Source organism: Onychostruthus taczanowskii, unplaced genomic scaffold (genome assembly GCF_017590055.1).
Source record: "Onychostruthus taczanowskii isolate IOZ18803 unplaced genomic scaffold, ASM1759005v1 scaffold68, whole genome shotgun sequence".
NCBI lineage: Eukaryota > Metazoa > Chordata > Aves > Passeriformes > Passeridae > Onychostruthus > Onychostruthus taczanowskii.
Window position 1 is genome coordinate 4,005,797 of NW_024504566.1, and position 24,457 is coordinate 4,030,253.

A 24,457-nucleotide genomic window follows, 5' to 3' on the forward strand; every position below is an offset into this window, starting at 1 on the left:
CTTTGTTTATTATTTTCTTTAGTAGGAAGATACAGAGGTACACCTGAATAAATAATAAGCATGAAACACCCATTTAAAGAGAGCAAGCAAGCTTTTATTTCAAAAATATGAATATATGTAAATTGTGTGTACAAATGGGCTTGTCCATATGATTTGTCTTTTATTACATAGATGACTAGACAATGAAAACAAGGGGATAATAAAGCATAACAAGATTAGTGCTGTGTTTCAGTAAGCAAAAGAAACATTAAACAAATAAAATCTCAGAATAAATATATCTTCTTCTTCTACTTCCTCATAGAAAAAGTAGAGGAAATAATTGAGGGGAGGGAAAGTGTTTATAGAAAGTGTAATCCACAAACAATACCTGCATGGCAAAATTGTTTTAAAATAGTAATTTTCCAGCTAGAGAAATCAATTTTTAGCAAATAATTGCATTAATGAACAAAGGGAGTAGATGAATATATTTCTATAATGCAGCTTATAATCATTGAAGTTTTAAAAGTGGAAATTATTCAAGTACATTTCTATGGGAATATAATTTCTTAATTATGGAAAAGATTTTTTTAAAACGACAACAAAATGAAAACAGGTAATATCCTTCCCATTTATCAAGTTGTGAATAGGTGTTTAAAGTCTTATCACAAGTGCAAGTGTTAGGGTTCTTCCCATTTAATATTTTCTTTGATTGTAATAAAAAGAAGCAGAAAAAAGTAGCATGTTAATTATGTTAATTTTCAGTAAAATCAGGACTGCAAATAACACCAAAGAGCTGTGTTTAGAAAATGAAAGAGTGGAAAGGCAAATTATTTTATGTAGAAATCAATAATTTAAGTTGCTCATACTCAGTAGGAGTGAGGAATCTGGAAAAGTAAAAATTCTGAAAGAAATCTGAAAATACTGCTGCTGGTCTGTAAAGTAGAACTTTTTTGTAGAATAACCTAAGTTTCTGCTGAAGTCTGCCATAACCTTGGCATATAAATGGATCCTGTCACGTGGCAGGAACACTAGAGCATAATTTCTCTTTGTTAAGAATACAGGCATTACTGTTCTACATTTTATTAATTTTGGATGACAATTCAATAAATACTTAAAATTTATTTTATATGTAGTAAATTCCACACAGTGGTGTTTTTCTTCATCCATGCTATAACATAGTGACTTTCAGCATATTGTTTACTCTTCAAACATTTGCTTATGATTGTGAAGTAAAAGCTTCTGCTTATCAAACATTTTTGTTAATGCTAGCAATAGCTTCTGCTTATCAGAAACAGTTTTGGACTGAAGACATATGTTATAGATGTATTTAAATTAAATTACTCTATGAGAAGCTCTTATTCATGAAATTTTTCATTTTTTCCAGATTCTCGATGCATTCTTCTTCCAGTAGTTTTACATCATCTCCACATGCATTTACAAGAGCAGAAGGACCTTATAATGTGTGCCCGTATCCTTAGCAACATATTTTGCCTCATCAAGAAGAACAGCTCAGTGAGTAAACACCATGTCACATCCACTTGAACTTCTTTATATGGCTCAGTGACATTTAATGACACAAGCTGGACCTTGCCCAAGAGCATTTTAAGGAGTTCTCTGTGTAATGAATCTGCATAAACATGTCGTTTTGTTTTTTACATGACCCTTTTCTTTCCATGCATGAGTATTTTAATTGTATCACATAGTGTTCTGACAAGCTTTTTCACTTCTTGAGCATTGTGTTGGAAAGAAAGAAATATCTGCTTTCTTTAGGGCATTTTTTATTGTGGGCTGTGTATTCTTAGGGGACACAGGGCTGATCTAGATAAAGAGGTTGATGTGAGTATTGCAAGGGAGATTGCACTTGGTTGCTAGTTGATAAACTTTGTGGTCAGTTTGTGATGTTTGTGAATTAATGTGTGAAAGCTGCATATGTGGGAAGGTGATGACAGGTTGTGACAGACAACAGGATACAAGGCAATTAAAACCAAGCATTGCCTGTAATTAGTGCAATACATGCATGTCAAGGCCAGCATACATTACCTTGTAATGCATTAGTGAGAACTCCTTTATGTGCTTCTTCATTTCATACCACTTTCAGCAACTAAATTTGCTCCATCAGTGATTTGATATGGATGTGGCTTGCACCTTTGGCACTGTAACAACATATTCCTTCCAGCTGCTCCTGGATAAGTACAAAATCTCATCACGAGACAAAGTGATAGATACTAAAGCAGAACTGTGGTTTTGGCCTGGGAGAAAACTTTACATATCTGGTCTGAATTTCAGGAGATCTTCCATTTGGAGTCACCAAGCCAGAGATGTGCACAATTACAAGTGGATATCTACATAAAAATCTCCAAAATGTTCAAGATATGCAGCTTCTATTTTTAGTATTCTTTGAGTAATTGTGACTATTAACAACTTGGTGACTTTGACATGTTTCTTGGTGCCAGTACAGAATTTCAGTCCTTCCGTTATAATCAAGATAATTTGGAGATTGAGGGAACAATTGCATTTGCAGTAAGGCAGCTTTGAAAAATAAGGCCATTGCTCATTCCAAAGTAGTTTGTAGTAGTGAAGAGAAGGGTCCTCATGGTGGATGCGGTTCCTAGATATGCTGTGTACTGTCTGTTTTCATAGAAGCCGTTTTAACAGTTCTTTGATGCTAGATGAAGTGATAGAGAACATGGCTTGACACTAGATTCAACTTAAGTTCAAAAAGGAATTTTGAGTGTTGTTACAAATCATATGCTTTAGGGTGTCTAGGAAGAAAAATTAAACAAAAGAAAAAACCTAAATCACTCCTACACCTCAGTGTCAGCAAATTTGATCTATTTGTTTGGCAGTTGAGTTTTAGCTTGGTCGCGTGCATTTGATTGTCAAGTGTTTGTTTCTGTGAAGAAGGGTCATATTAAACAATGGATCAAATTGCTCAGATTAAGATGGTGGTTTCTGCTGCAGTAGAGACGTAAAACAGTCTTGAAGCAGGGACAACATATTTCCATCTGAATTAGAAAGGGGAAGTAATTAAAATTTGACTTTATCCAGTGTTTTCATGCTGGTAACTGAGGTATTCACGGTCTGTTTTGGCAGTGAGCACTTTGATTCCTTTGTTTTGATGTTGTGTACAAGCAGTTGCGGGCTCACATAAATGACTAATTTGTTTGTGCTACTCAGCTGCTGGGAAGCATCATAGCTGGGCCTTACTGATGAAGCATGTCCTGAAGGTTGAGCACCATCTGCTTATTTCTGGTGATAGTTTCAAAGTGTAAAACAGGATTTTGCTTTTTGGATTTTAAGCATTTCTTGGCAATTTCCCCAGAAGATATATAAGTGTTACTGATAAAAATCTTGCCCGAAAAATTTTTGTATATTATTTACTGCTTTCTTCTAAACGTCAAGTGAAAATAGAGCTATGCTAATTTGAACATTTACGTATTCAAAGTCATCCCTGTAACTGTCCTCTGTGATGCAATTAATGGAAAGCTGTTAGGAAAAAAAATAATAAAATTAAACAATATCTGCATTAGAGATTAGTCCTTGTTTCTTGAATGTGGCATTCATAGTGAAACTGTAATTTCTAAAACTGCATCGAAGGAATTATACTTGTGGTCATATTTCTATTTTAAAATCTTAAATGTTTTATTTATTATTTAAGGAGAAGTCAGTCCTGGAAGAAATCGATGTGATTGTAAACAGTCTGCTAGATATTCTGTTAAGGACCATCCTGGAGATCACCAGCCGACCACAACCATCAGGCTCTGCTATGCGCCTCCAGTTTCAGGATGTGACTGTAAGTTTCTTGCAATGAAAGAGCTCACAATTGTCACTGGTTGGACTACTAGACTTACAAATAAATTGTCTTTGTATTGTAATTCACAGTGTTAGATTTTGTGAATAAAAGAGAGAATGAGGAGGACAATGAAAACCTTTCTTGCGTTCTACTCACTTTTAGTGGAAATAGTAATTTTTTTCATTAAGTTTATTTATAGATTGAGACCAAAAAAACCAAAACAAAGCAAAAAAACCAAGCCCAAAAGATAACATTTATTTTGAGACTTTCAGGTTAGTAATTATTTCAGTATGATCCTTTTGTTTGCAATATAATAGCTTTCTGAAACTCTCCTTTAGTTTGAATTCCTGAAAATGGAAAAGTATCAATTAATAATAGTTCCTAAAATGCGTGCATTTTTTCATGATGAAACAACTCTAAAGATGCCTGCAGAATCTGTGATAACTTGTACTAATCTAAATTTATTACTTGAGGGGCATTTTGTTGTTCTCTGGGCTGAGCATTTGAGCTTTGTTTTTGTCACATGAATCTGAGCATACAGGACAGATTTAGAAGATTAGTGAATGATGTTTTGGTGAACCTGCTGTAACAACTCATGGAAATTAGAAGGTTGAAATACAGGCATTTACAAAAAAGTCTGTGATGAGCATTGATCAAATAAAATGAAGTGTTATTTTGCTTTGTTTGCAGCAAGGTTTTCACTTAGCTTTTCAAGGGCAAATTGGTTCTAATATAGCCAGGGATGTGACCTCAGGAAGATGTGAGGGGTTAGCTTTTAGTGCAGAAAACATACTATGTTGAGTGATTTACCATCTCATTATACATTTATTAACTAATTGCTCAGTGTTTACACTGTAACAGCTTTTGTTAATGAATAGAGGGTTGCTTTTCAAACCAGAATTTCCTCTGAGATCAAACATTTCAAAAGCATTTAATAGCTGCAGGGGAAAAAAAGGGTTGCCACGGTTTTTTTTGGCTTCTTTTCTCTTTTACTTTAGACCCACAGGTAGCAAGCTGTATATGGAGTATTTTATGGAGCTGACCAAGCTCTGTTAACATTATGCTTTGTCACTGTGGTTCAACAGCAATATGCATCTAAGAGTTTGGAACGTTTTTTCTTGAAATTACAAAATTGCAAATGTAAGCTGTGTGGCATATCAGGCCACCACAAGAAAATCTAAGCTGAAGAAAAGGTGGTCGTGTTAGACTGCTAGTGTAGCAAAGCTCTGATTTTATTGGCTTGTTATGAGATACCCCCTTGCTTGCAGATTAAGTTTTTATTAAATATCATGACAGCCTAATTCTTCTGCACCATCAAAAAATTAGACTCTGAAAGTGCTTTCGAGTTGCAAAATTTTCTGTTATGCATCAGAAAAGCCATGTTATTGTCACTGCAAGCTCTCAAAGAATACTTAATGTGGAAGTGACTCACAGCACAGCATAAGGCAATTATATACATTTATGTAGAAATATCATGCAGTATGGGCTTCTGGCAGCACATGGAGCCAGATTCTTGGAACTATTTGTAGAGCATGTATGATAAAGTACTCAATGTGAGTACAGCAGTAGGGTCTGTTCCGGTATGTTGCCATTATTTCAAACTGCATGTGTCATAAAAAATTCTTTGTGAGATGTGCCATGGGAGCACACTTAATAAAATTCTCTCATAGTTTTGAATGAGACATAGTCTTCCTCGTGGAAGTAGTCCCAAACCCATCTGAGTGTGGTCTCCTAGGCCCACGTGTCACTGGTTTTCTTCACCAAGAAACAGCATCAGATCAGGCAGCCCTGGGCTTTACACTGCCATGTCTCCACCATTTCTTTCAAGCAGCTTTGCTGGCTGGATACCATTTGATTTTCAGTCAGCAGCCTTGTTCAGTGGTAACCTGCAAGGTGGGTGTGATGCTTTAAACTGAGCATGAAGCAGACACAGCTTCAGTGTTACAGATGTTGCATTGGCAAACATGGAATTTAATGCAATGATGAAAGTGAAATTTCTACTTTGTTTTGTCACTGAATTAGACCTTTGGACGTTGTTCAGAAAAAACGCATTTTCATATAAAGAATTGGCAGAAAGCAGTCCAATTAAAATGAACTGTAATTGATTTTAGATCTTGAAAGTTCAGTCGCTCAGAACCTAAATGAACTGGAATTTAATTAAAAGCTCCATGGTTTCTAATAATTGTGCTCCTGAAATATGACACAAAAAATTACTTAAGGATTCTACCTAAGTGGTTTTAGTATACTGCTTGACTTGACTTTTGACACTGGAATTGGACCCTAAATGTTTTTTAGCAAGGTTATGTGTGTGGAATTTGCTTTTGTGCATAATTTGAAAGTTAATCTGTGGCCAACACTGGCAAAAATCCTACAACATACATCTTTATGTTGAGTTCAACAAATGAGGCTGAATGTGCATTGCTATTTTAAAAACTAGCCTGTATAGCTACCTAGATTCAAATTAAAAGCTCAGATTTAGAAGTCAGTTAACAATTCGCTTAAGTTGATACTTTTATGACACTAATCTGTCTGTCAACTATAATAGTACAGCTCTCTATAATAGGTTGTGATTTTTAATATACTACTATATAAGTTGAAAGAAATGTGGGAACATAGAAGAAAGGTGACTAAAAAGGATTGCTTAAAATGCCTAGGCAGGGAAGGAATTTTGTAACTCAAGCTAGCAATTGGATATACAGATATGACAAGACAGCAGCTGTAACCTTTATATTTACGCCCAGAGCATGAATATTAAGAGATTTTTGTAGCCTTAGGATATTGTTTTGAGATTGTGATTCACTGTTTCTGTGAATGCTATGTTTACTGTAAAACAAGGGGAAGTAAGAAATTCAGAATCGTTATGCCAGTGAAAGCCATCACCTCACACATGATCAAGTGTACCAGGTGTAATCACAAATGAATTAGACCTTCCAATGTAAAATCTAAACAGCCATTCCTGTGAAAACATACTACTTCTTTTTAATCTTATTTTCTGTTTTTAATGAAAGATGGAGGGAAATCTTCCCAAAATTTCACTTCTTCGTTTTTCACTGGTAAACTGATGAAAGACAGCATTTTAAAGTACTATTATCACCTGTCCTCTCAGTCTCATTCTCCATTCCCGGTACAGGTGAAAATATATTTCCCATTTTCAGCAAGCTTGTGAGATTTCAGAACTGTTCTTTCTAAGCACTGGGATGCAAAACAGACCTTTGACTCTTCCCTGTCCTCATAAATTCTGCAGTCAAGACTGATACCATTCAGTGTTTCTTCCCAGTCCAAAAGTGAATAAGCAGACAGGAAAGGGTGAATGGAAGAACCTGTTCCTTCCTATAATATCTTGGTTGTTTGCTCACTGGAGATACCCAGTGCAGTTCTCTGCTCTTTCAATGAGAAATTCTTCTGTAAACCCAAAGAAATTTCTGATCAAAACATTTCCAAAGTTTGTTCAGTCCTACAAATGAGTTTTGTTTTTGACAAATCTTGGGGTTTTGAGAAGACAGAATGTTTTTAATAATTCCCAGCTAATTCCATTCATTTCTTCCCTAAAGGAAAACAATAGCATTCTTCCCAGAATTCTTGCAAAATATGTTTGTTTATATTTGTTTCAAAGCTGAGTTGACTAAAGAGGTTGTAATTTTAGCTAAGTAATTTGTTTAAAAACAGATACAAGGAAAATAAATAAAAAATAAAAATTTTACTGGTTTAGCCCTGCTGGAACTAATTAAAATAGATTTTTCTAAGCAAATAAACTCCATTTAGGGAAAAATATTTCCTTAAATGGGAAGTGCAATCTATGTATTTTCACAAAATGTGAAGTTGAAGCCTAATTGTAGATTAATTTCCCTTGCATTTTTTAATTATTTTCAAGTGCTTATACTATAAGAGTTTAAGCTCGAGTGCAGAAAACATTATAATATTTCTCCTCTTGGCTTATCTGAACAGGGGGAATTTGTCTCCTGTTTATTGTCACTGTTGCGACAAATGACTGATAGACATTATCAACAGCTTCTCGATAGCTTCAACACAAAGGAAGATCTGAGGGTGAGTAACTGAATTGTGTTTCCACTTGCTTAGGCCTTTTTATTTCTCCTTTTGATTTATCTCCCTTTAAGATATCCCTGTGCTTTGATGAATCACTTCAATATTTGAATGCAATGTGTTTTACAGATTAGCTAACTATTGCGCAGCTTTTCTTGGGAACTTGAGTCCACTCTCACAGCAGGGCAAGGCTGTTATAGCTTCTACAATGACAGCAGGGAGAATATGGATGCAGGGATCTATAACTTTGCTTTAAAGCCATGAACTTAGACACCAAACCACTTTTGAAGATGGTGTCAGTCTAAGGTTACACTGCTCTTGTTTGATTCTTACTGTCAGGCGGTTGGGGGATTTTATGTTTGGCTTATTATACTTGCTTATTTTTTTTCATTCATTAAATTATGTATGGCAATAGCAAACATGCAGCTTGAGAAATGCATAATCAACTAACTCTTCGTTTTTCTTAGCTGTGCAGCACGTCCATTGGCAGGAGGATGTGTCAGACTTATAATGTCTGTCTGCTCATTTCAGTCATATAAAAGAGTAGCTGTGGAGGTCTTTTAAGGCAACTTCTACCAGTTTCATTAATCGAGTTATTGAGTTTCTGGAAATAAAACATTTTTAATTCCATTATGGAGGAGGGGCAGGATTAAAAAAATGTTCTTCAAGTTAAGATTTCCTGCATAAACATATACACTACGATTTCCACTCTAGTGGACACTGGAAAGTTATATAGTACCAAATTTGATCCACAGAAAAAAATCTTGTCTAATCATTTATGCACATTATTCAGCCAGTCTTCATGACCTAATGTGATAATATATTTTAGACGTTACTCCCTAATTGCCACTTGATATACTTAAGTGCTGCCCTGGAAAGGGGAGTCTAGTCATGGTGCAATTTCAGATTTACTTAAATTCCTGATAACTGCTTTGAGCTGAAGAGAGCATATAATTTGTGAGGGCCTTTTCTTTGAGTGAGGTGTTCATATAGAGCTTAACAGATAGAAAATGCTGCTAAGAAGTTATCATAAATCAAGACCACTACCTAGGAGTTGTATAGGGTGAATGATATTTATATATATATATATATATATATATATATGCTTATATATATATATATATATATATATATAAGCATACAGCATCTATTTTCACCTAGCATAGTTGCTATCCTTAGGCAATTTTTAGTAAATATTGTGGAACCTGGGCATTTTTAGTGGAAATATTTTACCTTTTGTGTGAGTTCTGAACAGATATTCCTAGAGGTTCCAGGCTTTATTTCTGTTTGATATATCTATGAAATACAGTGTTGAGTTTATTCAGGCTTTTCTTCCTTTTGGAATGTGAAAAATCTCTGGAATTAATGCTTGAATGGTGTTTGATTTGACACATTTGAATTCCCCCCACACACATACCCTACTATTACGCAGAGACATATGGAAAGCAGCTGTAGCTGGTGCCATCAGCTATCACAACAGAGGTCTTAACAACTCAAGTCCAGAGTTTATTTCCATTCACATCTCATGGAATCAGCATCATCTCAACCAGTGATTCAGTGGTAGTCGTCTGATCATCATCAACGCAGCATGCCTTCTCTTCTGAATCTTAAATAATATATTGTTTTTTCCTCTCACTTGGAAACATCAAATATCACTGAGAGAAAGAGGGACAGATGAGAGCTAGGGTGCAACACCACCACTGCTGTTAATCATGAAGTGATTGTGTATGACTAGGCCATCAAAACCATCTTGCTACTTCCCTTCTTACTTTTCTGCTTTGATTGCTAAGTGTGGAATTTTCTTTGCTTTGAGATATCTTAGGAGATGATATCAGTATGGATAGATGAAAATTCAGAAGGTGTTAATATCAGTAATAAGACGTTTTTTCCCTGAGATGCTTTAGAACATAAAATGGTAGCCTCAGTTAATCTAGTGGCTAGCTGGGATTTAAACTTCAGTGATAACTACCATCAGCTTGCTGCATTTCTGACTACTCATTTTATCCCTAGTCAGTAGTATTAAAGTGAATTGGGTCTTCCTGAAGCCACATTATGAGTTACAGATCTGATAGGAGGTTTCCAAGGGAAACCTTATCTTATTTACAAGGGAGTGTAACCTAGGCTTTTGAATTGTTTTGTGCTCTGCTTTTTGGCTGTAGCTGCCTCTGGTTATAATAACCATCTATACTAAATGATTATGCACTGCTACCAAGTGGCATTTCATCTTTCTTCCAGACTAATATTCAAAATGACTATGTCAGTACTTGCATGAATGTGTGTTTGCACAGCATTTGTGATACAGTTAATAAAAATACCCCACCAAACGACATCTCCAAACAAAAATTCACTCATGAAGGTACTTGCAAAGAAGGAAAGAAGGTTTTGGAGTTCTCTTTTTTTTTTAGCAGTGTATACCAAACTTACTAAAGGCTGTTTCCAGCTTGTTAAACAAAGAGAAGCAGAATGGAGACTTTGAAGGAATGACATGTATACATATTTATATGACATGCATCTAAGTGATGCCTTAAAAGAGTGGTTGCTTATGCAAATATTCTCTTTATTTTGTAAATATATTTATCTTAAGTAATTGACATGGTGACTGTTTTTTTCAGTTTCTTAAGAGAGGTTTTTTCCACTCAAAGCAGAAGATAGGGAAAGCATTTTATATTTGAAAACATGCAAATGAAGTATAAAAGAACTGACAGGGGTTTCATGGCTGAGTGGTAGAACCAGATGCTATACTTCACTCACTTTTTTGAAACCCTGACTTTAACAAGATAGTAATTTTAAATGCTTCCTTTTATCTTTCAATATTATCTGAAAGGTATGCTCTTTTTTCTTACCACAAAATGCTTTCCACTCCTAGTAAATATATTTTACTCTAATTTATATAACAGAGGCAACCTTCTAGGTGAATAGTTGTTGCTGTGGAAAAGCTCAAATATAATTTATGACAAAAGGTAACAGTGGAAGGCTATGAACAGGAAGAGATCAGTGGGAAAGTGAATGCAAAAAACAGTATATGTTAGGACAATGCAGCTTTGACCACAGCAAAGTGGCTTTGATCAATATGTTTGGGGTTTTTAATTAAGAGATTAAAAGTAAACAAAAAAAGTAAGCACCTACCAGAAGGCCTAGTTTTTATTCTTTGGCAGTTTGATGTCACATAACATGACAGAATAGAGATTTGATGAAGGAAAAAAAAATATTTCATGGAGATGGGTGTAAATCTTACAGTTCTGTCATCCCTGTCTTCCAGCTCTAAGGGCTGAGCAGGGTAAGGTGGGTGCCATACCCTGATACCAAGTGGAGTTTATGCCACTGTTCTCTAATGGCCCCTGGGCACAGGCTGTGTCAGGTCCCTGGGCATGGGGAGTGTCTCTGGTGGAGAAGCTCTGTTCAGCCACCATCCTTCTCCTGCTCTGCAGGGCCGTCCATCACATATGGGACTTGTGAAAGGATGAGTTTTGGGGCAGAGGGGTAGTTCTAAAGCCACTAATTTAGGTGGCTTCTGATATAAATTAAGAAAGCAGTGAAGCAAAGAAGCTCTGGGAAAGGAACTGGCCAAGGGATGGATGAGTTGCCCAGGAACTGACAGCTCACTGTGGAACCATCCTCTTTCTTATTGGCGTTTGGCACTCTGGACACTCTACAAAACCTTTGTAGTCTGATAATCCTACAGTGTGAATCAAAGCAATGGAGCATCATGCATTTACCTTCAAAGTGGACTGTTGACCCAGATGAAAATTCTTCATAGGTGTATAAAGGACCCAAGAGATCCAACGATAAACCTCAGAGCTGGATGTAGCATTCCAGGTGGTATCTCACCAGACTGGAGTAGGGGCAGAATCCCCTCCCTTGACCAGCTAGCCACGCTTCTCTTGATGCAGCCAGGATACAATTGGTTCTCTAGGCTGGGAGGGCACTTTGCCTGCTCATGTGCAGCCTCTCATGTACCCCAAGTCCTTCTTGGCAGGGCTGCTCTGGATCTGTTCATCCCCAAACCTGTGCTGCTACAGGGGTTGTCCAGACCCAGCTGCAGCACCTTGCCCTTGGTCCTGTAAAACTCATGACATTCCACCAGCTCGCTTCTTGAGCTTGTCCAGGTCCCTCTGGATGGCCTCCCATCCTTCAAGTGTGAAGCTGTTTAAGTGGTGGGATTTAGTACTAGACCTTATAGTTTAGTACCAATTTAGTACTACTAATAAGATAATATCTAGTATTATCTTACAAATAGGACTAGACCTTATGTACACTAAGTAGAAATATTAAGAGATGGTATTTAGAGTATGTAAAGGACAAAATTATTTCCTTTTTTTCTTTTAAGATAGAAGACATATGAGACATTAATGCTATCTGTACTCATCCAACCAAATGTTAGCTCACTTATGCTGTCGGCAAAAATGTTTTTTAAATGTTAAAATCTGTTACTAAATCTATGTTTTGCAGCTAATATTGCTACATTGATGACACAATTTTCTATGTTTTTCAATGAAAATTAGAAATAATTAGCCTGGTATTAATGATTCAAAATGTAATGCCAGAGTCTACATTTGCTTTGTTTTAAAGTTTGTTTGGAATAAAAGATGTGTTCTGATTCTAGCCTAGTTACTCAAAGAAATGAAGTACATATGATCTTCCTTTCTGACTGTTATTCTTAATGACTTTTGAACAAGCTGTCTCAAAGGTGCTGTGTTTCCACCTCACACAGCCCTTGGGTTTTAAATCTTCGTACCACTGCATGGTTTTGAGGTTTCTCAATAACAGCCATTTGGCCTCTTCAGCTCAGCAGTCCACTGGTGAGATCCCTAATGGCAGAAGCATGTATTGTGTCTGGACAGGAGATAAAAAGGGAGTATGAAAGAATCTGGGATGTTATTGTGAGGTGATTTGCAGAAACGTTCAAGGTATTGCCATATTGTTGGGATGATGGCACAGAGCTGTGGGATTATTCACTGGGGAGGGAGGTAAACTCTGCAAAATAAAAAGGCACTTAAGTACAAGGTGCAAACCTATAGAAAAATGGCTTGGCATAACTGTGTTGTTTGTAGAGGTAGGTAGTTGTTTATCTGTAAAGCTGGTCACCTGCATTCAAGTAGTACATTATCTGCAGTGAGTATCATTTATACTGTTTAATACAGATAATTTTTTGGCATCTTTCTCAGAAAACAGGTTGTTTCTTTTATGTAATCTTCTCTGGTGGGTGGCTGTGGGGATCTCATCTGCCTTACCCAGTGCCTGTATTCATCCCCCTTTACAGTGATTCTCTAATGAAAGACATCTGTTGTGCAATGCCTGTCATCTACACTTTGATAAATGCACTTGAGAATATATTTTGGTGTTCAAAATTATTTGTATCTGCATCTCATCTGTGTTTCGGAGTAACTCTCTACAAATGATGTGGGCAGAATGAATACCAAACATTTCAAGGTCAGGTACTGCACTGGTTCTGTTAGGTGTGTTTATATCACTTGCCTCATGCTCTTCATGTTGTCAACAGCTCGATTTTCATACTAAAAGAATACTGGCAGTACTGTACATAATCAAGATGGTCCCTTGTTCGTTTTATTTGCGAAAAGAAAAACTGAAAAAAATGTGCTGAGAGGAAGAGTTTCATTATTTATTAGTGAGTTACATGACATAGGAGATGATAATGCTAAAAGCCTTCAGCCAGTGCTTTCTACATTCAAAGTAGCTCACAGGTGTTGACTGTTCTTTTTGATCCAGCAAATGAAGCAGAAAGATTAAGTGACCTGCACACAGCCAGCCAGCTGCACTGCCACTTACAGGGCCTGGGCATCTCTACTGGAGTCACTGGTCTTTGTCACGTCAATGACAAAATTGTCCTTACGCTCTCTCTGCTGCTTTTAGAATGAATCTCAAAGTGATGAAAACCTGGCATGATTAAGGAGATATTCTGAACTCTCTGGTGTTTGTAAAGTGCTTTTTTGATTTGCAAATTGTTCTCAACATCACATTTGTGGAAGTGTATGGGTGGAAACCAAATGCATCTTTGACATTTCTTTTATGCATTGCTGTCAATCAAATGGCACATTATATTATTTTCATCATTTTAAGAAGAAAGGATTAAATCACTATTTGAAAATTCTTGGGAAGTAATAAAAAAAAGCATTCAGAGGTTTATCTATGGTGAAAATAAGTGCAATTCTGCTATTTCTATAATGATTTTTTTTCTCTCTGATTAAAATATTTTTAAAGATCACTGCTCTTTTTAAAGCAGCAAAGACATATGACTACTTCTTTTCCTTCCAAAGGACTTCCTGCTGCAGATTTTCACAGTATTTCGGATACTAATACGACCAGAGATGTTTCCAAAAGACTGGACAGTGATGCGTTTGGTTGCAAACAAGTAAGGCTGCAGTTTTACTTTTTTTAATTTAAGATTTCAAATCTCTGCACTTCTTTTATACTGCAAATTTATTATATAATCTATACTTCTTTCTGTTCTGAATTTTAGTAAGCACATATAACAGGAAACTCAGAAACACTTAGAGCTGCAAAGCATCAACAGCTTTGCTTTCCAAGTAACAAACGACAAGTCTCTAAGGAACTTCTTTTCAAATCTGTTTCTTGAAATTCTGAGTTGGTAAAGATCTGTTTGCTCTCAAGAAGAAATTATCAACTGTAATATTGTTAAAAATGCTTTGCATGTTTTTTCATTTAGTGATTGTCAGAAAAATCACAAAAATCACAAATCAGGAAATTAGGTACAGCACAAGCCAACAGCGATGTAAGGCTCTAAGCACTGCGGAGTGAGGTTTCCACATGAAACCAGCCCATCAGTCATTCTTTGTCTGCTCAGGCCTTATTTTTAAAGAAATGGGTTCCCAGCATTTCTGAGAAGTAATTAGAACAATATATTAAGTTTTATTTTACCTCTATCACCACCTATCCTTTTTGCAGTCTTAGTTTTAGATGAGATAACCCAGCTGAGCAGTCAGCACAGTTATACCAACATCAGTGTCAGCAAGGAGGAGCGTTGTGTTGGGCAGACCTAGGAATCCAGAATGAAGGATTGACTTAAACCTTCATGATAGGTATTGCAATGCCTGATTAAAATACAGTTTTAGTCTGCATTGTGCCTGCTAGCTTCAAGGAGAATTTAAATTTGTGGTGCTGTGCATACTACTAGTAGCAATAGAATTGGTACAATTAAATCTAACAACACTTGGGTTTGCAGTCTGTATTTGTTATGTGTGTGTACGGATATTTAAGCATAACAGTACTTGTTCAAACTTTGTCATGACTTAAAACAATTTTTTGTTAATTTTTATTACTTCAGTGCTGCTAATCTTTTCAAGTTCGAATTCCAGAAAAAAAAAATTAATTAAAGAATGGATATGATTGTTTGTTTCTGTGTATGATATTAAATAAGGTATGACTGATACCAGCCTGCATTTGGTAATTAAGAAATAAACAGTGAAGCACAAGGAAGAAGGAAAAAAAAAAGAGGAACTTTTAGACAAAGTAAATGCTCTAAGAAATTTTTATATATTCCAGTAACAACTGGCTTAGCAGATGGCTTTGCAACAGCTGACATGTACAGAACTAAGATTTAGGAATGACCTTGGCATATGTTACATGGCTGGTGATTCTCAGATGATACCAAGTTCTGCAAAAGGAGCACTTTTCTTCTCCAGTATTTCAGTAATCACCGCACATACCCCTTTATTAATGCATGTCATGTTGTTTCTGACCATCTAGAAGGTGAGTCTATGCCTAGTTCTGTCAGGCAAAGAAGATAGGCAGGTGGCAATGACTGCTGGTGGGAATTGGCCACGAGGAGCTCATCACACCAGCTAACTGATCCTGATAACACAATTGCATAAGAACTTCTGCCCACAAAGCACGTGGGCTATAAGCACATCTTTACCAATTCAGCTTTGAATAATTGCTTGGTTAGGAATCTGTTCCTATGCAGAGGAAGTGCTAGTTTGCTGTGAAACAGGGGGCTAACCAGGTGTACTTAAATGTGTGCTGAAGGCTGAAGCCTCATTATTTCTATGTTCTATTCTGTTCCTTTTTGAGGCAGCAGAAAGGAAAATCTGTGTCTGTTCTCTCATCAGCTGCAGAGAAGTAGTTTTTCCAGAGCTGTTTCTGAATGGGAGCTTCTTCCTTTACTTCGTGTCCCTCACTGCAATGGCAGTGACTGCCTTCCTTCAGCTTCCTCAAGGTGTTCAAAAGCACAGAGTAGTAGCTTTGCTAGAGTTGTTCTAGCCCTAAATATTTAAGTGCAAAGGAAAGATCCTAGAGGCAGAATGCGAAATTAGGGCACTGCTTGCCCCACAGAGAGAACTGAGCTGTTCTCCCTGAGCTTCATTTCATCAGCCAGAGCACTTCCAGGGATCTGAGACTCTTCAGAACTAAAGGCAAAACTAATTGAACTCTCTGCTCCATTCATCTCTAAACGAAAAAGCTAGAAGGTCTAGCCCAGCTTTTTAAGAGCAGAATTAAGTGATCTAATAACAGTCTGGGTCTTTTCAAACTTCTGCTTCCTAGGAATAAACCAGGTGCTGTGTTTCCTGTATCTCATGGCTGCCTTCTGATCTGTCTGGCCTTTCACTCATGAGACTGCAGCTCACCTGAAGGCAGTGTGTGTGCCATCACATACCCTATCACTGCTGTCACATCAACAGCAGCACTGCTTTTCCCTCTGTCCATAGACTCATATAAGAATTCAAACTGTCTGATATTTACAGGAAGAGAGATTTAGCCTGTCTGAGCCTAGGGAAGAAATAAGTCTTAGCAAGGATAAAATCAAGGAATAAGCTTTTTCTGAGGGAGAAATTACTTTTTTTTTTTTCTCTTACTTATGTACGCAGAACTAGAATTACCTGAAATATTTCTGAGTCTTAAAATGCCATAATTCTTACAATATTTACACATAAAAATCTCACTGCCCTCTGGCTCCTAGTGGTTTTTCTTCTTTCTAGTTGCAATGTTTTCAGTAATTATGTAGCATCTGATACTTGGATGCTGTCTGGGAAATTTAAAAAACCCACCAAAACCAGAAGATACTATGAGCTCAAGAAGTCAAATCTATAACTGTCCAGATACTAAGATGTTTCAAGAGAACACATGTATGATCTATAGTTCTGAATGTTCTCATGCCTAATGTGTGAAAGTATTAATGGCTAACATTATAAACTGCTAATTGACTTCTAAAATTTGAGAAATAAAGTAACATTTTAAATGGCAAACTTAGCACTAAAGCAGAGAAATGGATTTTTTCCATTGTATTTTGTAATGGAAAGAGAACATGAAAAAAAATCCTTAGCTTCTAACAGTTGAGCAAAGAGACAGAAATAACTGTTTAAAGCTTCATAACCCTGTAATATCTGAGCTAATCAACACAGGTGCAGGAAAGCAAAATAATTACTTATGGTCATTTAATATTTCTAACATGAATGTTACTACTGAGTGACAAATATGGCTTTATGTTTACTATGGAAAATATTATTTAAATTTCTTTCATTCTAGAAGTGGACTTTCTTTCTACATCAAATAGATAGTATCTAGCTTCTATTTGTAACTGCAGGGGAGCACCACATAATATAGGAACATGTCTGGATCGGTTGCCTAGTGCCAGAGAGAAATATTAAATTTTATAGCAAAATATGCCTGACTAAAATTGAAGCTTCTGGAGAAGACTTTCACAGTTTCAACTGGAAATCACTGTGTAATGGTCACTGGCTTCAGTTACCTTAAGGTTAGGAGAAGAATGATTTGTCTACTACTTTATTTGCCTGGCATATTTTGAGAGCAGTTAACAGACTCAGCTGAAATTTTCAGGTGTGTCATGTTATTAACAGTTGAGGAGGGACATGGAGAGCAAAGGAGCTTCAACTACTTGCTGAGCAAATCTTTGATATTCATAGTATACTATGCCTATGTATCATAGGCAAAGACACAAAGAACAAAGAACTAATTTTCTGCTTCTTGATATACAAGAAGCTTTAGTTTTCAAGATCTCTCTGTAATTAACTATGTATAGCCTTTTAGCATTCCAATTAATTGTAGAGATGCTAGGTCATCCAATCCTCAATTTCAATATTATAAGCATGCAAATAGATGTACAAATAGTACTATTAATAGTAAAATAATTTATCTATAAAGTAAGGTTCACATAATATGTTGCTCACACTGAAATTACAAATGTATCTACTGACAGTTGGGCATAAGTACTTCAAGCAGAGAATCCTTTTGGTTATAAAATTCAGTAATGTCTAAAATACATTATTATTACTATTATTATTATAAAAGTAACTCAAATGGAATACACAGCAAGGGAAGGTATCAAATCAGCATTAGCGTCATCATAATGGCTGCTCTAAACAATCCTGTTAGCTCCTATGGTGTGGGAGTCTGAGACTCCTACAATGAACAAAAATTCTTGCTTTTATGTAATACATAGTGTTGCTAACAAGTTTTTATGTAATGCAAAATGTTGCTAGCAACTGAACCTGGCATTCAGTCCTTCACAAAAAACATATATACTCAGGCATGCATATATAAATAAGCTCATAAACATATAACAATAGATACATACACATATACATGATTCAAGATTTATTTAATTTCTTTATGAAATATGAAAGAATTTTTTTTTTCTGTTTGAATACCTCTGTGCTTGGGGTTATTTCACTTTGAAATAGTAAAGAATGGTATGAGAAGCTAATGTTATACAGTTGTCCTGTACCAGCATGGAAAAGGAAAACTGTTATTTTCTACCACTGGCTCCCCAGACAAAAGCCAAGTTGCCAGAACATAGCCCAGGCAGTAAACAGTTGTTGAACTTCTGGATTTTTCAAACAGCTTATTGCAGAAAGGTTTGCTCTGAAAATTTGATGGAAAAGCCATTCCATTATCAATGGCCTTACCAGACATTGGGTTAGCATCCTGTGTATGAGTCCAGAAAAACTCAGTAGCTAAAAGTAGAGGGTTTTCTCCTGTAAAACAGGCATTCTGAACAAATATGTAGCAGGTGGTAAGAGGAAGAAAAGCAAGTCTTGTCACAAACTGAGTAGTTTATAGTTTGATACTCAGATGGATTTCAAATGAATGTTGTTGTTGTTTGGCAGTCACTGGCTAGGAATCAACTTGGAATGTGAATCCTGTACCGAATCAGGCAGCTGTCCTCTGGCTGCTGCCTCTGCTTTGTGCATTTCAGCTTTTTTTGTATATGAGCATCCCCAGCCCTAGCTTGTTTTCTGTTCTACCTGATTTTAGACTTTTGTAGATTCAGAATAACAGATGGTGGGTCAAAAACAATGTCTTCAACCTTGTGTGTTGCATCTGGTGTTTTGAGGTTTTTTTTATCTACAACATACCCTCTCATATTAGAGACCCACGTTTTATCAACTAGTCCATATGATATCTTTCACTTACCAAACAAATGAAACCTGAGCTAAGTTCCCTGTAGGAAGAAATACTTGCATTGCAATTATTCTGTTATCTCAGGAAAATCCTTCAAAAATATTCTAAAAGTTGCATTTGTCTACTTTATTCACTTCATAAAAATTGAAGCAGATCTTTCCTTTCAGTTTCACCTTCCATGGAAGGAATGTAGCAAGATAGGAATTGTCTCAGACATAAATAGAACTATGTAATGTAAACTTGGCAGTATGGTTATGGATCTTGTGGAATTTTCTCTTGAGTAATGTTTTCAGGGATTTATTACTTTGGGCTTAGGTGGAAATTTCATATAGCAAAAATTCTGATAAACTGACTTTTTCTACCAGAATGTCTTCCTGAAATATACAAACTATTTCCATTCTGTGAAGCATATGGATCTTGAATTAAATCATGCACAACAACAAGAATGACAGGGCTCTGTTCTTATCCGTGCCTCGATTATTAACTTTCCTTATACTTCCTTTAGACCTGCTCTAAAAACAGACTCAGAACTGGCTGGTGCAGGTGTTCAGGCACATCAAACAGAAGGTAAAGTTTGGCAGGGACAGTAATTTTAAAAGTAGAAGGATGGAAGTAAACATTTAAACTACTAATAAGTTAAATTGTACATAGCCAGTTTTTATTTATAAATGTGAAAACTGTCCAAAGTGCTAGAAGAAAAATATAGTTTATATTCTAGGTGCCTTGGCTAAAATTTAATTCTCCAGTGTTGTAAAAATGAAAAGTATTGTAACCTTGAAATATATATTGCTGTTATTATTCTTAAGTCTTTTTGTCTTGAATACATTGCAAATAATAGTTTAAAAAATGAAGTCTAAAATATAGAAAGGGAAACATATTTTAGCATTGTAAAAACATGCTGGTCAAGAATTATGTTCAAAGAAGAACTAAATGTAGTAATAATAGACAGATGGTAATTAAATGAATTGTGTAGATATAACCTTTTTTTCTCAGAAGATCTTTAAACAGTTGATTGTTGTAAAATACATAACAGCAAAAAGATCAGTCTGTGTTTATCTTTTTTTCTCTCCATAAGTATTCACTTCTGACTATTTTCAAAACCAATTTAATGCTTTACATAGATTTCTAGTTTGACTAAATATGTTGGAAGACAAGAGGGCTGCAGAGTTTAGTTTAAGATTTGAACAACCTTTGAAATTAGGTGTATTTAAATAATCTCAAAGAATGTCCTATTCCTGTAGATTACCAAAGTTGGTTGCTGTAATAAACAAAGCCATCATTGAAATTTGGTGACAACCACTGTGAGAGGATATTGGTCATATATATTTATTTAAGATCGGTTATTATAATTCATGCAGGTGTAAAAGTAGGGCAATGTATGACTTTTTACAGCATACAGCATAGAGATCTTTAGAAGCAAATCCTTCTCTCAGAGCTCACACAGTTTTGCATTTATCTGTTGTCATTAAAGAGACTTTTTGTTCATACAGGTGTCAATGTTGAATATTGGCCTTTGCTAGATATTTTGCATTTATGATCTATATGCACATATTTTCAATACCAAGAAATCTGAAAAAAAATTGTACAACTGTAGGTATTAATACTATTAAGATAAGATGTATAATAAATAATAAATAATAATAATAAATAATTATTTTCAGAACAAACTTTATGATTGGTCTTGATCAGTCCTGTTCTATATAGAATGTCTGTTTTTAGTGCATGTTCTTTCAGCACTCATTATCTTAATGGGGATGTTTTCTGTCAATAGATGTTGTCAGGTATTTATATGGTATGTTGAAAATGTAGTATTTAATGCCACCAGACACGCTATGTCTATTTCTTCACTGGAAAATTGTCTTGCTTTGATTATTAAATATGAGTTTCCACATAATGAAAACTCCTGTCTTTTTTATTCTTTTCTTCCCAGTGTGATCATTACTACAGTTTTGTACCTTTCGGATGCCCTTCGTAAAAACTTCTTAAATGAAAACTTTGACTACAAGGTAAAGTAAACAATTGATGTAACAGCTGTTACATCATCCTGTGTCTTGGTGATTATTAAACTTAGCTCCAGCATCTAAATAGCTAAAATATGTAAAAAATCAGCAATTTCAACTGCTCAGAGATGCTTTTTCTTAAATGCAGGACTATCTTATAAATGAGTGCTGTGAGGTTTTTTTAATTTAATCTAATTTTTCATTTTGTTATTTGAGCCTCCTTGTTAGACTACTTATTTAGGATTTTTGTGTAGCAATTTTTTGGATCATAAGAACTAATGAAATTATTTAGCTGGGTTTTTCTGTTATTGCAGAAAGAAAAAGTATTTCATTTTTTTAATCAATGCAGATTTATATAAAATGCAGTTTATATTTTTGTAATTTGTCTCAGACCAATTAACATGCTGCATAATTAAAATTAGAAAATTATGACACTTCACAGTGAATGTAGTTAAAGATGTTAGTGCATACCTCATACAGTGAGAGATACTGCATTTATAATAAATTGTGAATTACAGATTATGCTTTTTGGATTCAGATGAGAAGATCTAGGAACGTGTCTGAAAAGACACATTTCCATGGAAACAAACCTGAATGAATATTCTGCCCATCCAAGAGATTTTAGTCCAAGTGCTGCATCATGAAAAGTGCAGAATGTCCTTCCTAGAGAAGACCCTGAGCTTCTGTTTACTTCCAGCAGGATTGTGGCTGCTTCTCTGAAAATCCAGACTCTTGTTAGATAGATTGGCAGGAATGCAGACTTATCTACTTAACTGAACATGAGGAAGCCTATCCTTTATAAATTTATGTAAGTTCAGAGGCTAAAACTGATAAAAGAATTTCCTGTCACCAAGGCCTCTGGTTAGCAATGTTATTGCTTTCCTGCTGAGCTGCATGGTCTGGAATAGGGCTCCTTTTACACTTCCAGTCATGGAACATCTATAATTGGGTTGTAGTAATTAGTATTTCACTTTATCTCTAAGTAGAATATTCAACATCTATTTCATAAAGCATGAGCACAAAAAAATCTTTATATTTGCAATATCTTAACAAAACCTGGCTTTAGTTTTGTCCAGTGAAGCTTGCAGCGAGACTTGCAAATAGTATTATAAAGTGTGATGGACAGAGAATGTCAGTCCTGTTATGTGATAGCTTTTGAGGTGTCAGAATTTTTGGGGTTTTGGGCTTAAGGGCATAACTTTTGTAGTTTTCTATTAAAAAAAAAAAAAAAAAAAAGAAAGAAACTTTCCAAAAGTAAGGCTTTTTTATTTGGAGGGATGAAAAACCCAATCTGTAACTGAAACTTTTGCATTTCAATATGTAGGATATGTAAATAGATGTATTTCTGCTGAACATCTCGGGGTTGGTGAAAAGTATATTTCAAGTCAAAGAAATTTAGTCTAAAGCAGGTTGAGTAATTTAGCAGTTGAGACTGAAACAAGCGCTGTCATTGGAAATTTTGTATCTTGGGTGACCATAGATCATACTGAGAAAATGGAATAACCACATGCCATATGCTTATTGTAGATCTGGGATTCCTACTTTTTCCTTGCTGTCATTTTTATAAACCAGTTATGTCTGCAACTGGAAATGTTCACACCTTCCAAGAAGAAAAAGGTTTTAGAAAAGTAAGTATTGCCATCAGCTTGTAGAAAACTGTAATAGATTTAAAATTTCTCAAAATGCAAGACATTGGATGTTGCAAAAGAACCCACCAAAAAGAAATCCATAATGGTATGTCCATTGACTAGAACAAGAGTTGGTTCTGTCCCTTTGTACAGGTCTTCAGAGCCAGTAACCTTGGTGAGTGCCTAAACTGGTTCAGACAGTGGGAGGAAAAGAGCCATTCATTGCCAGTGAAAGCATTAGTGACTCAAACTTGTTCAAGTGTTTCTGCCATGCTGTTGTCTGTATGAATTAATTGTATTTCTTTAAGCTAGAGCAAAACTGTTTTCTCTCAGAGAGAGAACTGGAGCATGTTATGGCAAAAATAGGTTTTGTTTCATAGCTGTGTTAGTGATGTGCAGCATTTTGACAATATTTCAAATAAACCTGGGTTTAGGAATCCAGCTGGGTACAATTAAAAGAGCAAAACACTTGGGAGAAACCAGCACTTTCAAAGGTGGGTTTTTTTTTTTGTGGACTACAAATGAGACTTTTCGTTTGATAATGTCACAGAGTGGCATATGAACTTGATTTTCTTAAATTATCTTTCACTTTCTTGCTTTATTTTTTGATACACTGCAGATATGGTGACATGCGGGTAACAATGGGATGTGAAATCTTCAGTATGTGGCAAAATTTAGGTAAGTGATTAAACACATCATCAGTAACTCTTAAAATGAAAACAAATTACTAGTTATTTGCTTATTATATTTACTTCCCAGTGGTAGGTGAGTTGTTGATAATTATGTTCAAGACATGAAGTCTTGTTTCAAGTTTAGGAAAAAGTTTGTCATCTATAATTCCCTTCTGTATAGCTAAACTTATCTTTCTGTGCCTTGATATTGTAGCTGAGCCATCATCTTTTCTTCATTGACAACTGAGAAAATACCATCAGAGAAAATTAAGAAACAAAGTACTGCTCCTTTTGGGAAGAATTATTATGCCTTGAAATTTACTTAGGTTTTTATTTTTAGTCCTGTTGTCAAATTGTTTAAGGACAAGACATGTCTTAATTCTGAAGGTCTCCTGAGATCTTGGATTTGCATCAAGTCTTCTCTGAAGTCTTATTGCACTAAAATATAAAGGCATAAACAAGTCAGTGACTAATGTATAAATGAGACATTGGACAACACAGAAAAAATACATGCTTGAATATAAACTTAGGAACACATTTCTATTTTTAAGCAATAATTGTGCAAACTGTTTGAAATTATGGGTGTCAGAGAAATGCAGTTGAACATTGTTTGGGATAAAATAAAAAGTGAGTAAAAGTTTTGGACACTACGTTTGTCATCTTTGTATTTCAGTTATTCAATATTCACTTCATCAAAGGGCTTATTAAAGGTACAGAAACCATCATCAGTGATTTTTGAGATACTGTAATTTCAGTTCTATCAATCTTTTCCTCAGCAAGATATGTAGTTGCAAAAAACTGGTCTTTGAATTCAGTCTGTACTGGAGATACGTGTTCAAAATAAGAAATATTTTCATATTAATATCTTGTTAACATCAGAAAAGTGGCATCTTTTACTTTTTTTTGCAATATTTAGTATTGCTGACTCACTAAGACATCCCTCTACAT

At 35.4% G+C, this 24,457-nt stretch overlaps 1 protein-coding gene across 1 annotated transcript in view; it reads left to right on the forward strand.

The window, feature by feature from the left end:
- DOCK4 (dedicator of cytokinesis 4) overlaps positions 1-24,457 on the forward strand; it is a 161,470-nt gene that overhangs the window by 94,292 nt on the left and 42,721 nt on the right. Inside the window, exons 25-31 of the mRNA XM_041421047.1 lie at positions 1,364-1,491; positions 3,638-3,772; positions 7,718-7,816; positions 14,089-14,183; positions 21,141-21,216; positions 22,738-22,838; positions 23,458-23,516. Coding sequence (XP_041276981.1) covers positions 1,364-1,491; positions 3,638-3,772; positions 7,718-7,816; positions 14,089-14,183; positions 21,141-21,216; positions 22,738-22,838; positions 23,458-23,516 — 693 coding nt within the window. The remainder of the gene's footprint in view (positions 1-1,363; positions 1,492-3,637; positions 3,773-7,717; positions 7,817-14,088; positions 14,184-21,140; positions 21,217-22,737; positions 22,839-23,457; positions 23,517-24,457) is intronic.